Source organism: Lonchura striata, chromosome 25 (assembly GCF_050655825.1).
Source record: "Lonchura striata isolate lonStrDom1 chromosome 25, ASM5065582v1, whole genome shotgun sequence".
In the NCBI taxonomy this organism is placed as follows: domain Eukaryota; kingdom Metazoa; phylum Chordata; class Aves; order Passeriformes; family Estrildidae; genus Lonchura; species Lonchura striata.
In genome coordinates, this window is record NC_140727.1 from 4686471 (window position 1) to 4701324 (window position 14854).

The 14854-nt window shown below is 48.6% G+C and overlaps 1 protein-coding gene across 1 annotated transcript; it reads left to right on the top strand.

Moving 5' to 3' along the window:
• The first annotated feature begins 411 nt into the window (after positions 1–411).
• On the top strand, positions 412–14386 carry LOC146765424 (uncharacterized). The gene is made up of 2 exons (XM_085560438.1): positions 412–1846; positions 11316–14386. The coding sequence occupies exons 1-2, from the start codon at positions 1456–1458 to the stop codon at positions 11843–11845; spliced, it is 921 nt and encodes a 306-aa protein (XP_085416564.1). The 5' UTR covers positions 412–1455; the 3' UTR covers positions 11846–14386.
• Positions 14387–14854: the final 468 nt, after the last annotated feature.

A 14854-nucleotide genomic window follows, 5' to 3' on the forward strand; every position in this document is an offset into this window, starting at 1 on the left:
GGTGGTTGCTGTGGTGGGAGTGTCTGTCCAGCTCACACCGATGCCACCCTGGGCATCTGTCCCGGAGCCTCCTCCTCAGGTTTAGCAGGATGATAACCCCAACCAGCAGGGATTCATCAGCAGCTGGGATTCCAGAGGCGTCTCCCAGTTGTTGTTCCCGACGTCAGCTCTTCCAGCAGCCTCAGGTGCCCTTTGGTCAGAGAAGTGACTCCATGGAAAAAATGCCTGACAAGGTCTTGCCTCGGTCACACCCCATTTATGGCTCTTTTTGCCATTCCCCAAATCCAGTCATGATTTATGGTTTTGAAAATGTGGGGGTTTTAATGTGATATTAAATGTGGTCTTGTCTTTCTTTCTGTTTTATTGTTAAAACATGTAAAAGAATTGGGTACTCATTGTTGGGTTGAAAAAGGTGTCTTGACTTATTTGGGTCTATAACTATAAATTTCAGGATTTTTTCAGTGAGCCAGAGCTTTGATCAGATTTTTATTAATCTAATGGACCCAGAACACAGGTTATTCATCTTCCATCAAATATTTCATTCAAGAACCCAGAACTCCAGTTTATCCCTCCCTTTTTCAGCTCTTCTGGGCTGAATCAAGGACATTTTTATCCAGAAAAATGCCTGGTTCCCCCCTGCCAAGGAATGAGTCCAGTCATGGAGAAGACCAAGCCTAAACCCCATAAACATTTTGCCTTTGAGATGCAGAGACAAAGAACCCCCTCCCTATAAAGCTGAAATTGCAGAGTGGGGAAGGCAGTAAAGGACAGGTCATGCAGGACACAAGGACAAACCAGTAATTAGCAAGAGTGATTTATCTAAAACAATTGCCATCCGTTAGCAAAGCTGGATCTGGAAAGAATCGTGGTTAATAATTGATTAGGAAGTTCTGCATGTGGGTGATTCACGTGCTGGGCACTTTGAGGCCGGGTATAAAAGTGCTCGACTTCACATCTCGCACCATCACTTCTCTTGTCTCACTCTCTGGTGCTGTAGGTAAGTGAATTCCTAAATTCCTGAACTCCTGAGCTCCTGAATTCCTCCTCTAACCAAGTCTTCGAGCACAGTTTTGGGATCAGTCTGACATTCTGCTGGTGGGAACCACTGGATGTGGCACTTGGTGCTCTGGTCTGGTTGGGAAGGTGGGGGTTGATCACAGGTTGGACTCTGTGATCCTGGAGGGCTTTTCCAACCTCAGCCACTCTGGGATTGTGCAAATGAATCCATTTGTGACTGTTCAGTCACTGGGAAATGCAGATCTGACTGAAATCTAAGTCATATTCCACGAAAACTCTTTCCATTTTTGGTCAGCACACAATTCAGGGACGTATTTTGGGTGCTGTCCCTTGAGCCTCTTCATAGCCTTTTATCCTCATGTTTGATTATGAAACCGATGTGAATTTGGTTTTATTGTCCTGCTCTTGCCTTGCCCCACAGATCCCCATCGCCGAGCCATGGTTCAGTCCCTGAGCCCCTGCACCGACGGCAGCGCCTCCCCCTGCGGCGTGGCCGTGCCCCAGCCCGTGGCCGACTCCTGCAACGAGCCCTGTGTCCGGCAGTGCCCTGACTCCACGGTGGTCATTTACCCTCCCCCTGTGGTCGTCACCTTCCCCGGGCCCATCCTCAGCACCTTCCCCCAGCAGAGCGCCGTGGGCTCCGTGGGAGTCCCCGAAGTCGGAGCCGGTGTCGGAGCCGGTGTCGGAGCCGGTGTCGGGGCCGGTGTCGGAGCCGGTGTCGGAGCTGTTGTTGGAGGTGCTTTTGGTGCTGCCCGAACCCCTGGAGCTGCCCAAGTTTATGGTGGTGCCAGGTGGGGCCGGGGGTACCCCGTGGGCAGCTGCAGACCCTGCTGCTAAAGTGGCCGCTGGACGAGGGTGACCGGCAGGACGCGGCTCCACGGCCGAGCTCTGGGGTACGGCGTTCATTAAAACCATCTTTGGATGCCTCAAAAATCCATTTCCATCCTTCTACCCTTCCTGGTTTTCTTTCTCTAAAGCTTTCCTCTCTTTCCAAAGGCTCTGTTCTCAAAGCTATGGGCTGTTCCTCATTCCCTGAGGGCTTATCGGGATCTCTGTGGCTTCCCGCGGATAGTAGATTTAGATTAGATTTTAGGGAGAAATTAGGAGGGAATTGTTTCCTGTGAGGCCCTGGCACAGGTTGCCCAGGGAAGCTGTGGCTGCCCCATCCCTCTGGAAGTTTCCAAGTCCAGGCTGGATGAGGCTTGGAGCAACCTGGGATATTGGAAAGCTCCCTGCCCATGGCAGGGGTGGGGCTGGATCATCTTTAAAATCCCACCCAAACCATTCTGTGCTTCTGTGACTGTGGCAATGTCAAGGATCTGCTCCAAGACTGCCTTCAGATCGATTTCTGAGCTCTTTCCATGGCTACTGATGGATAAAAACGCTTCTGCAACGCCCCAGCCCCTGCTCTGCTGCTGTGCTGTGTGATCAAGGCTGGCCATCACCACAGGAGGAGCAACCACAGACTTTCCCTGAGTCACCCCGGATCAAACCACGGCTTGTGGGCAGTTTGTAACCTGTGCTGTGTCTCACCTGTTCTTCCTCATTAAACCAGATGTCACAGCAGGTTACTGGCGTTTGGGTGTCTCTGTGTGTCCCCTGTCCTTGTCCTGCTCCACCAACCCCATCCTGTCACCAGGAGAGCCAAATTCCTGAGGGATCTGGCCAGGGTCTGCAGGTGCATCTCCTCTGCATGGCCACAGCTGTCCCTTCCCTCCCTGCATTCCCAGTCTCCATGGAGGTTTTTGCTCAGTATTGGCTTTCCTGGCTCCTGCTCCTGGTGTCCTGGGGATTGTGGAAGTGACAGGAGCAGAGCACAGGGTTGGAAAAGCCCTCCAGGACCACAGAGTCCCTGCTGTGCCCAAGCCCCACCTGCTCACCCAGACCAGTGTCCAGTCCTTCCTCGGATACCTCCAGGGGTGGACACTCCAACCCTCCCTGAGCCCCTTCCAAGGCCTGGCCGCCCTTTCTAAGAGGAATTTCCCCAAATTTCCCACCCTGAGCCTCCTCTGGCACAGCTCGAGGCCATTCTCTCTTATTGCATTCCCGCCCCCTGGGATCAGATCCCAAATCCCCCCTGGCAGATCCCAAATTCCCCCTGGATCCCCCTTTTCTCCAGGCTGAGCCCCCCCAGCTCCCTCAGGATCCTCCACTCCCTTTTCCAGCTGCTCCAGCCCCATTCCCATTCCTGAACACGCTCCCCCTTCAATAACCAGAATAACCTGGACACGATTCTGATGGTCCCTCATGAAATTGGTGATTTCTTGGGGAATAAATTGGTAATAAAGCTCTCCTGGCTGTGTTTGAAATGTTATGTAGTGTGTGAGGAACAGCGCCAGTGCCCTTAAGGATTGCAGGGTGACGTGGGAATGTGGCATTATTCCGGGGTAGTCACTCTTTCGGGAATTATTATCCCTATGTGGAAGGAAAACAAAGTCGCCCAGGCACTGTAATAATGTATAATTAATGCTGGCGAGCTCTGGAGCAGGTGATTAAACCAGATTCTCCCCAACCACATAATCCTTACAAAAGGGAAATCCCCCAAACTTCAAAATCCGGGGGAAAAATCCCCCAAATCTCAAAAGCATTTGTTGTTGGGATTATTTGGGAATGCATCTTACTTACACTTCTCAAGATGCTCTTTCATGGCCGAAATTGAGATCTGCATTTACCACAAACCAGAAAAATCAGTGAAGTGATGGAATTCTGCCAGTGGGTTTTGATAGAACTATTTTTGATACATTATTATTCATTTTGCTAGAAAAGCCCCTGGTGTGAAGTGTCCTTTCACAGGACTAGAGATACCAGGTGTCTCACTAAGAAGATTCAATGCCTTTTTAAGATAGTAACATTTGCTAAGATCTCTTAGGTTCCCTTAATTATCTTAATCTCTTAATTATTGAGCCTATTTTTTCAGTTTAATGATAATTATAGGTTAACAATATCCATTTAAATATGGCAAATTTTGAAATTCTTGTTTCTCTTGTTGCCATTTTTTTTCCTGTTCCATGCCCCACTTTCCCTTCTCCTAAAAGGCTGCACTCTTTAACAAATAATTTGAAAATTTAGTCCAGTTTGGGCCATAATCATGTGCCTAACTTCTCATATGGGACAGGTTTAGTCTTTAGGGAAGATCCTGAGCAGGGAATCTTTGTGCTGGAGGCAGCTCCTGTGGCATCAGCCCTGTGGTCGGTTCCCAAGGGAACATTTAAATGGATAATTCCGCAATGAACACATCTCTGAGTCGGAATGGAATTACAGGAGTTGGTTTTCAGTTATTTAAATTGCCTGGCTGTCGCCTGTTATGATAATATCGCAGCCAGGCCACAATTTCCTCTCACCATCCCCACTTTTCCTGAACCTCAGGACATGGAAGAATTCAGGTTTTAGGATCTGGGAGAGATCAAAGAAGCTGTGGAGGAGCTGATGGTCGGGAACTGGAGCGACAGGAAAGGGGGAATTGGTTCAGACCGAAAGAGGGGAAATTTAGGTTGGATATTGGGAAGGGATTCTTCTATGTGAGGCCCTGGCACAGGATATTCCATGGGTTCCCCATCTCTGGAAGAGTCCCAGGCCAGCTTGGAGCCACCTGGAATGGGATGATCTTTAAGGTCTCTTCACCCACCCAGAACAGGTGTAGGAGAAACTCAAATGTTCCTGAGACATCAGGACAGATCCATGGAGAATGAGCTTTGGTGTTGTCAGCCGATGCTTGGGAGGCCCTGGGAGGGGTCTGGGCTGCAATTCCAGGATGATCTGGCACTTCCTGAATTCTCCTGACGAGCTGGAATGAACAGCTGAGGAAACGTCCCGTCCCTGTTTGGTGACTCCTGCCGCGGGAGCATCTGGGGTGAGGAATTTTGCACTCCAGTGTCTGCAGAAGGTTGACCTGCAGCAGAGGAGGAGATCCTGGGGGTGCCCTGGGTCCCTGGAGCAGAGGGACGCCCTTGGAGCTGTGACATTCAAAGCAGGAAGGGGAAGTGAGGCGGGAGGCAGGTGGCTCCAGGTCAGCGTTGTGGCAGGAGATGACGGTGGGTGACAGGGCTGGGACTGGCAGGAAATCACCACTTGTGGTTCTGTCTCCAGGGAAAGTGCCTTGGGAATGATCCGAGGGGGACGTCAGGAGGGAAGGACATCATAAATGGTGCTGTGCTGGCAACCTTGGGCAAGGATGGAGGTTAAGTGGGGACCAAAGGAGACAGAATTTCACCCAAATCTTTGACTTCCTGGGTTTTATTCCAACTCCCCTCCTGTGCAAGGCTGTCCAAGCCCTTCCACACTCTCCGTGCAGGAAGGAGAAGGCTTTGTGTGCCAGAGGCATCTTGGGGAGATAAGCTGAGCTTGCCGTGCTGGGAGACTCCACCATTTCCTAACGCTTTCCCCGGGGAACCCAGCCCACTTCGCTGCTGACAGCAGAAGGGTTGCAAAACCTCTCTTAAAGGCTTTGCCACTTTCAAAGAGCTGCTCTGATTTACTGGGGCCGTGCTCTGCTTGGGGGGAGGCTCCTCCGTCACCTCCCCTTCCTGGGGCACCCCCGTCTGGAGCTGTCCTGCTCAAACTGGGGCACTGAGGAATCAGACCAGACCTCCCTGGTGGCTGGGGCTGCTCCTGCCCAGACAAGGAAATGGAGCTCTGTAGCTCATCTCTGCTCCTTGGAGCTGGCTCCAGGTTGGAGTTTTGGGGCAATCAATGACACGATGGAAAGAAATGGATGTTGGGCTGGAGGATCAGCGTTTCTGCTGACTGGGACTGGGTTTCTGCCCATGGAATGGCTTCTCCGACCTCCTCCCTTAATTATTTTCTTGAGCCTTTCTTCTGCTTTGCTCTGAGAGCTGGGAAATGCAGAAATGCTTCTGCAGGAGGCCACCATGGCGAGAGGAGAGGTAGCCATGGCTATTTGTAGGAAATCAGCCCAGAGGTGACCCCTCACAGTCACTCCTGCAATAACATTTGTGACTCCTGCTGAGCTCTTTGATGTGGAGCTGGGCTCACGGGGGATCCAGGCAGCTCTGCCTGGGCTCTGCTTGTTGAAACACCTATCATCTTTAGTATTCTAAACCTAAATCATCTTTAATATTCTAAACCTTAATAATTTTTAATATTAATTTAATATTTTTAATATTCTACATGTAAATAATCTTTAGTATTTGAAGTCTGAATAGTTTTAAACATTCTAAATCTAAATAATCCTTAGTATTCAAAACCTAAATAATCCTAATTATTCTAAATCTAAATAATATTTTAGACCTAAATCATCTTTAGCTCTCTAAATCTAAATAATCCTTAATATTTTAGACCTAAATCATCTTTAGCTCTCTAAATCTAAATAATCCTTAATATTTTAGACCTAAATCATCTTTAGCTCTCTAAATCTAAATAATCCTTAATATTTTAGACCTAAATAATCTTTAGCTCTCCAGATCTAAATAATCTGTAATATTTTAGACCTAAATCATCTTTAGCATGCCAAACCCAAGCCAGGGCTCCTGCAGGGGCATGGCAGGGGCTGGCAGGAGCTCCCTGAAGAACCGGTTGCTCCATTTGCAGAGGAGCTGAACCTTCCAGCAGCTGGCCATGGCTTGGTTGCCTTTGGTCTTTTCTCTTGGGTGTCTGTATCACCAATGTTTTTCCTGTTATCACAGGAAAATTTTGGAAAGACTTTTCTGATGGAGTCAGGAATGCAGAGCTCCATGAAAAGCTGATATTCTAAAAGAAATTTAGGGCTGGTAATTCCTACCCATGTTGTCTCAGAAAAAAAACCCTGAAGCAGCAGCAAGGTTTTGATCTGTGGCCTCTAATTCCATCAGGAGTTCCACCAATCGGCCTTGGAGATTCCCCCTCAGTCTCTCGTTTTTGTGGTTTACCACCCAAGCACGAACCCCGTTGCTCCAGGAACCTCTCTGGGGGCTACATCAACCGAGTGATGCCTCTTTCTGGTGAAATATTTGGGCAAACCCAAGGTCAAGGGCTAGTTATGGTTTCTTCTTCTGCTGGGGGCAATGAGTCAGGGCAGGAGCCATTGAGGTGGAGGTGTGGTGACATCTGGAATCTGGACTGCCCTCTCATTGAAGAGCTCCCGAGGGTGGCTGGGGGTCCCTTTAAAGTGCCCAGACAAAAACAAAGCAGACATTTGTAGCTTCTAACCAGAGTGATTTTATTGGAAATGAGAAGCAGTGAGGATCAGAAAGCAGAGGTTGACAGAGATGCAAAAGGGGCTTTGGCAAGCAGAGCGTTCCCGATGGTGAGGGATGTTTTTCCTGGTGGAAATGGTGGAGTTTGCCAGTTCAAATGTGTTTCTTTCTTCTTCACTGTCAGGTGAGGTGCAGCAGGGACAGAAAACAGGAGCTCTTCTGCTAAAAGTTGACTTTGGTCAGAGTTGAACAAAGATGGATTTTGTTGTAGAAACTCCCACTGCTGTGGCAGCACGAAGTGGCTGCGGATGAACTCAAAAAGCGCTTTCCTCACCCCAAAAGTCTCTTTCTACTCCACCAAAGTGCTCTAAAGATGCCTCAGCCCTTTGAGAGTGACAGCTGGAAAGACAGGAGAACTACAGAGGGTTATACATGGATATCCTACACAGCCTAGCACCCACACACCCCCAGAGCCGGAGACGTGAGCGCTCGGCATTCCTCATCACCAGAACCAAAGCCATGAATCCGTGACCGGCATTTCATCCTGTGGATGCTACCCCTGCTGGGAGCACCTCGGACGACTGTCTCCCCAAACTGAACAGAGAAGGGGAAACTTACTCCCATGTTTCCAAGTTACTCAAGCAACCCAGGAACCCAGAGAGCCCTTCGATCTTCCCAACCATCTTCCCAACCATGTCCCCATTGAGGCTGGCGTAGACGGTGCCACTCGTGCTCCCAGCAGGCTGGCAGACGCCCTTGAAGCCAGACGGGGTCACATCTTGGCACTGGTCCCTGCAGAAGCTGAAGGAGCACCCGGGCCGGAAGTTGGAGCTGCCAAAGCCACCAAAGTTTCCACTGCCACTCTGGAGACAACATGTTTCAGCAATCCTTGAAGGAATTAATCCTTGTTGATTAGGAGAGCCTGGAACACACACCCAGAAACAAAATTTATGGGCTGCTGAGGGCAGAGCAAAGGCTCCGACTCAGTCCCACCTGTGCATTGGCTTCACCCTCTTAATTAACTCGTTTATTTTTGTAATCTCCTCAATCCCAAACAACTTCGCTACTTTTTTTCCACATCAACGTTTGGAAACTGCTGACTAAATGTAGCGAATGAGGGTTTTGCCAGCTGAGAGCTGAGCTTTCCCACCCCAGAAATCAGATAAATGTAATAAATGAAAGAAAAATGCAATAAATATAACCCAGAACTGAAAGTGGCTTCTTACTACAAGACTGTGATAGAAAATTTCCAGTTTTCAGGGCTTTAAAGCCTAATGCTACAAAAACACAGGAAAGAAGAGCAAAAAGCTTTGAGTGGAGCAATTCCTTGAGACTCCAGGGAATTTTGTGTTTGCTGCTGGCTCTAAAATGACAAGAAATTTCTTACAGAATCTCTGTACCTGCACAAAGACACGGGTTTGTATTTTAACATTGTATAAATATATGTCGACAGCAGGACTTATTAAATAAATAAATAAACACGATACATTTAATATATATTCATATTAATATCCATATTCATATTTTCAAAAATAAATTTACTTATAAAGAAATATTTGGAGAAACAAATGCATAAAATAAGAGAGTAGAGTCAGTACAGACCTGTGCTTCACGAAGAGCAGTTGAGAGGAGAAGCTGAGAGGAGCGGATGACTTTTCGGATTCGGGGGTCCATATTTATACCTTCCAAAGTGTGTCACCCGCCTCCTTATTCCTCCAACCTACGTCACAACCATTTTCATCTTTAACCATGTTTGGCGTTGCGGCGCCAACGCAAATCCTTTAGAACTTCTTTAATCTTAAAGCATTTCTAGGGATATTGCCCTGAATTCCTTGTGGCTAAGTGGAGAGATACTTGAGGAATATTTATTAATCTGGGGAGATATTAACTTGGGGAAATATTCGGATTATTAAGGCGTTGGCCTCATAGGTGGTCCATTGGCTTGGCTTTGGTGCCATTGGCTTGGCTTTGGCGCCATTGGCTTGGCTTTGGCGCCATTGGCTTGGCTTTGGCGCCATTGGCTTGGCTTTGGTGCCATTGGCTTGGCTTTGGTGCCATTGGCTTGGCTTTGGCGCCATTGGCTTGGCTTTGGCGCCATTGGCTTGGCTTTGGCGCCATTGGCTTGGCTTTGGCGCCATTGGCTTGGCTTTGGCGCCTCCGGTGCCGCTCATGGAGGACAAAGTGAGAGGCTTTGCTTTGGTGTGCTGAGGATTGAGGAGCCTGAAGTCAGCATCCCCGTGACCTTCATGGTGGAGGTCTCCCACTGGGCTTGTACCCCAGCTTCTCCAATAACAACCGAAAAACATTTTCCAACCACCCTGTGGGCTTTCCCAAATATTTCTTCCTATTTTAAGTGATTTTTTTGAGATACTTTTTTGGCTTTCATGGAAGAGCATCACCTTAACAAGGCTCAGGCAGCGGAGACCTTGGGGACCTTGACCATATTATTAAATCTGGAGGAGTCTCTTGGTGGAGTACTATTAATATTTAAATCCATCAACACTTTGCAGATTGAAAACATTAATGAATGTTTATGAAGTGCTTTGGTATTCAAAATTTGGAGGAAGCCTCAGCATCCTGCTTGCTCATTATTACGCTTATTTTATATTCAAATTGATGCCAGAAATTAGGTGAAGGTCACCCAAGGAGCTCTGCCCTAAACTTCAGAGTTCCTCCCTATCGCAACTTCTACACGTGGTGATTCTGTGTGGAAAAAAATACCAGCAGGGTTCTTTTAGAGTTCATTTAATGCTCTTTTAGTGCTAATCCTGATCATTTCTATATTGCCAGATCAAGTTGAGGCTTGAATTCTCCACTTTGCTGTGCTGAACTGGGGTCAAACCCTCCAGTGAATGACTCTGTAAAAAATGCAGTGGGATTTTTGTGAAAAACATCCTTCCTGCTCCTGCAGCAGCATGGCTTTGATTCAGGAGCACTTTGGAATTAAGATTTATTTACAGTTATGTTCCTTTATCCTGAAGTTGATGAGGTTTAATGTAAAGTCCCTACATTTACAATTCCTTTAAATAAAATCCTGTGGTGCTCCTTTCTACCAAGCACAAATACTTTTAAACATGTGGGAATGTCTTCCTTTTTTTACTGAAAATTTTTCTCTCACCAATGACCTTGAGAAATCAGGAACGGCTTTTCTATAATATGAAAAAAATTTTGGATTTGACAACGGAGGCAATAAAATGGTATCAGGAATGTTGCTGGCCCAGAAAGCGTTAAGATGAAAGAAACCTGTAATATATGGGACATACAGGAACACAGTAATAATCCCAAACAATGAGGAAAATTACATTAATTGAAGATATGACGTGTACAGGCAAATTTGTTTGCCAACCAGTAGGACTCCAAACCTTTTGAATCCACGGGGCGTCTGAGATAAGCCAGGAGGGCAAATCAGGAGTATAAAAAGGGCTTGGAGCTCAGAGCTCCTCATCAGTTCTCCTGCCTTCTCCACCCAGTGAACTCGGTAAGCTTTTCCTCCTTTCTCCTCCTGGACTGGGAATTTTCCTTTCAGAATTTTGGCTGGGGTTTTGGCTCCTCTGAACTGTCAGGTTTTGCTGTTCCTTTTACCTGGGCTTGCTGGGTCAAACTTTTAAAGCTGCAGGTGGAACTTTCGTGGTCCTGTTGGCACCTGGGTTCCCTGATAAGGGATTTTTAGGACAGCAGAGGTAGGAAAGGGCTTCCCCACCATGACTCTTGATGGGTTTTTCCTTAAATCTCCTATTTTAAGTGGGATTTTGGGTCTGTCTGGCTGCACAGAGGTTCTCATGTGTGTCCGTGCTCCATGGTTTCTTCTGTGGGCTCTCAGCATTTCCAGGTGCAAATTTAAATGGGTGGAAAGCTCTGAAATGGGCCTGAGAGTGATGGACCCAGAACCTGAGGGGTGTTATCACAGGAAAATTCTGGGAACACTTTCCTGATGGAGTCAGGAATGCAGAGCTCCATGAAAAACTGATATACTAAAAGAAAGTTAGAGTTGCTAATTCCTACTCACGTTCTCTCAGAAAAGACCCTGAAGCAGCAGCAAGATTTTGATCTGTGGCCACTAATTCCATCAGGGGTTCTGCCAGTCCGAGGAATACAGAAATAGTTTAATATGACTATATTGAATCTACATTAATATAGAATATAAAATGATTTAAAGGCAGTGAGTAGATGAGCAGATTATACAAATGGGGTGTAAGGAGGAGCTGAGGTCATTATTTTTCCTCTGCTCTGTTCTCACGGGACCGGTGAGGAAGATTTTGGGCTCTCAGGTTGCTACTACTCCTTGGAGTATTTACTACTCCTCCTTTCCTCCCCGTTGCAGATTTTACCTCCATCTCCCAAAGATGACTTTCCTCCAAGGCCAGTGTGACGATGACTGCTACTACGGGGGTCTCTACGGCTACCGTGGCTACGACTGCGGGAGCCCCTGTGGCTATCGGAGCTACGGGAGCCTCTACGGCTCCCGCGGCCTCTACGGCTGCGGGGACCGCTACGGCTACGGCAACTTGTACGGCTACCGGGGCATCTTCGGCTCTGGGGACTGCTACAGCTCCGGGGGGCTCTATGGGGGCTACCGGGGCTTCTTCGGCTCCGGGGACTGCTATGGATACCCCGGGTACTACTCCGGCCGCTACGGGTACCCCTTCGGCTACCGCTACGGCCAAAGGTTCGGCTTGGGGGGCTGCTACAGCTGCTAAAGGCAGAAGGAGCCACTCCAAAACCCAGCCCGGGTTTGGTGGGATTGATGAAGAGTCCGGCGCCGGCGACCGCGGGTGGGCAGAGTTTTGGGGACTAGAGGCACGGCCGCGGTGCTCCGAGAGCTCCGCGCTGCTGCTGGAGGGCTGGCGGTGATTTGCCTTCATCCCGCTGCCCCGAGTCTCCTCTCGGCCCAGACCTTCTCCTCAATCCTCTGAGCAAACCAAACTCCGTGTTTTTGGCAGTGCTGTACAAAACGTTCCCTCTGACTGGATGATGTGGGTGTGTGGGTGTCATATGACTTTGGGAGTGTGGTCTTTCCGTTCTGTATCCATTTAAAGTTACCTCTACCTTTCATTCCTATTAAAGGCTTTTTTCTGCATCAATTCAGCATTTCTGGGTTTATTTGTCATTTAAGTTTCTCAAAGAGCTTGAAGTCTTTGGTATCCAAAATCCTGAGGAAGCCTCAGCAACATGTTTTCTCTTTTTTTATGCTTATTTTAAATTTAAGTGAATTCCAGGAACTGGGTGGAGGTCGCACAAATATAAATCCTTCTCAGCAAAAGGATTGGGAGACAAAATTATGAACTTTGTGAGTTTAAGGACTTGAGATGTCAAAGGGAACACTGGTGAGGTTGGACCTGAATCCTGTGTCCAATTCTGGGCCTCTCATGCCAAGGTGGACATGGAGGGGCAGGAGCGTGTCCAGATAAGAGAATGGAGCTGGAGCAGATGGAAAAGGAAAAGGACAATCCTGAGGGAGCTGGGGGGGTTTCAACCTGGAGAAAAGGGGGTTCCAAGGGAAATTTTAGGCTCTTCAAGGGGGAATTTTGGGATCTGATCCCAGGGAACAGAGACAGGACAAGAAGAAATGGTGGTGGCTTTGCTTGTGTGCATATTGGCTTGGAAAACTCAAACTGCCCCCTTGGTCTTCCACACAGAACAGAAGAGAGTCCATTTGAGCTGAATAAAATCCATTTTTAGGAGTGCAGTTGCAATAACTCACTAAATCCAAGGTCTAAAAGCCAGAAAATAGGGGGAGAAAGTGGGGGGAAAAAGACAAATACTTCCAAAGACTAAAAACCAATTGAAATGTCCTCATTCCTCTTGGACAGACCCTTTCAAGACCTGACCAGGAGGAAATTTCTCCTTGTGTCCAACCTGAGCCTCCCCTGGCACAGCTTGAGGCTGTTCCCTCTTGTCCTGTCCCCGTTTCCTAGGATCATATCCCAAATTCCCCTTTGAAGAGCCCAAAATTTGACCTGGATCCCCCTTTTTTACCAAGCTGAACCCCCCCAGATCCCTCAGGATTCTCCATTCCCTTTTCCAGCTGCTCCAGCCCCGTTCCCTTCCCTGGACATTCTCCAGCCCCTCAATGCCCCCTTGCCATGAGGGACCCAGAGCTGGACACAGATTCGAGTCCAAAATATCCCTTCAGAATTCCACAGCTCCCAGAATATCCACCCAAACCAAGGACACAGGCAAGAAAACAACTGGATCACCAGAGGTTTTTTTTCAAATGCAGAAAGTATTTAATAGAACAAGAAAAAGAGCTGGCACGGATACAGAAAGATTATAGTTTTGGGATGCTGGAGGCAGCTCTGGGAGATGAGTCACTGCACTCCAGAAGATTCCTTTTTGCTGAAGTTGTGTTGTTCATCCTTCAGGTCCTCGTAAACGCAGATCAAAGGCGAGACAGCCGTAACGCTCCCTCACCCAGGGCTGCAGCGCCGTGCTGGAAGTGCTTATTGAAAATGCAGATGACACCAAATCTAATTTCACAGAGGTCCTCCAGCCCCATTGCAGCAACTCTGAGAAGTTTCACATGAATTGCAGATCGCCCCTCCCGTTGCTGAAGGGGCTGTGGGAGGGTTTAAATGCAGAATATCAGGAGAGTTGAGAAAGGCAGGAAGAAGGAGACAGAGACAACAACAAAACCAGAAATTCCAAGAGGTTTCAGAGCACAGCAAAGCCCCCACTCGTGGTGACTTCACCGTGGCGGCTCCACACTTGTGCGAACATCAACTTCGGGCTCATCCGTTCGTCTTCCGTGGGCGCGGGTCCGTTCGTGGGGATTTCCCTGGGATCAGCAGCAGGGGTAGCAGCAGGAGTAGGAGCAGCACGAGGGGTAGCAGTAGCGCGTGGTGCAGCGCCGGGAGGTGCAGCAGCTGCCGTAGGAGCGGCGGTAGCAGCTCAGGATGCGGGAGATGGACGGGGTGCAGCTGTAGGTGCGGGTGCAGGTGCGGTAGCAGGGGGAGCAGCACAGGGTGTAGCAGCACGGGGAGTAGCAGCACGGGGAGTAGCAGCAGGACATGGTGGGGTGCAGGGGTGGAGGTGAGCCTGGAACAGGACAGGAGAAAATGGGGGAGAAAAAAAGGGTTTGTAAGGGCAGAGTCGTGGTGTGAGCGAGGTGTGGTTGGGTGGAATCCCTCAGGTTTGTGGAGGAATTTCATGTCCTAGATTCCCAGAATTCCAGAATCCCAGGATTCCAGAAACCATGAATTTCAGGATTCCAGAACCCCAGGATTCCAGAATTCCAGGATCTTGGGATCCCAGAACGCCAGGATCCCCGGATTCCAGAACCCCAGCATCCCAAGATCATTGAGGTTGGAAAAGACCTCCAAGATCGAGTCCAACCTGCACCAATCCCCAGCCCAGAGCTCCGAGTGCCACGTCCAGTCCTTCCTTGGGATGGAGACTCCAAACCTCCCTTCCAAATCCCGAAAACCCTTTCCAAGAAAAAAAAAAAATCCCTGAAGAAGGGATTTGTGTGTGTATGATGTCCAGGCTCCTGGGACAGGCTGAGGTAAATCCCATCTCAGTGAAGGAGTCCCGGTGTCTGACTGGAATCCCTCCCAGCGTTCCTGGAGTTCTTGGAAATGCACAACTCAAGGAGTTCATTAAGTCTCCAGCCTCCCTGTCTGGTTTTAATCTTGGCATATAAACGATTCCTTCTCCTGGGCAACACCGGCTTTGTCAGTGCCAGTTCTAGCAAGGACACTCTGCTGGAC

Excerpts from the sequence above, each read along its gene's own strand:
- LOC146765424 (XM_085560438.1), top strand. The coding sequence starts at position 1,456 with ATGGTTCAGTCCCTGAGCCCCTGCACCGACGGCAGCGCCTCCCCCTGC. Across the intron at positions 1,847-11,315 it reads CGTGGGCAGCTGCAGACCCT|ATGAGCAGATTATACAAATG; the intron begins GCTGCTAAAGTG and ends GGCAGTGAGTAG.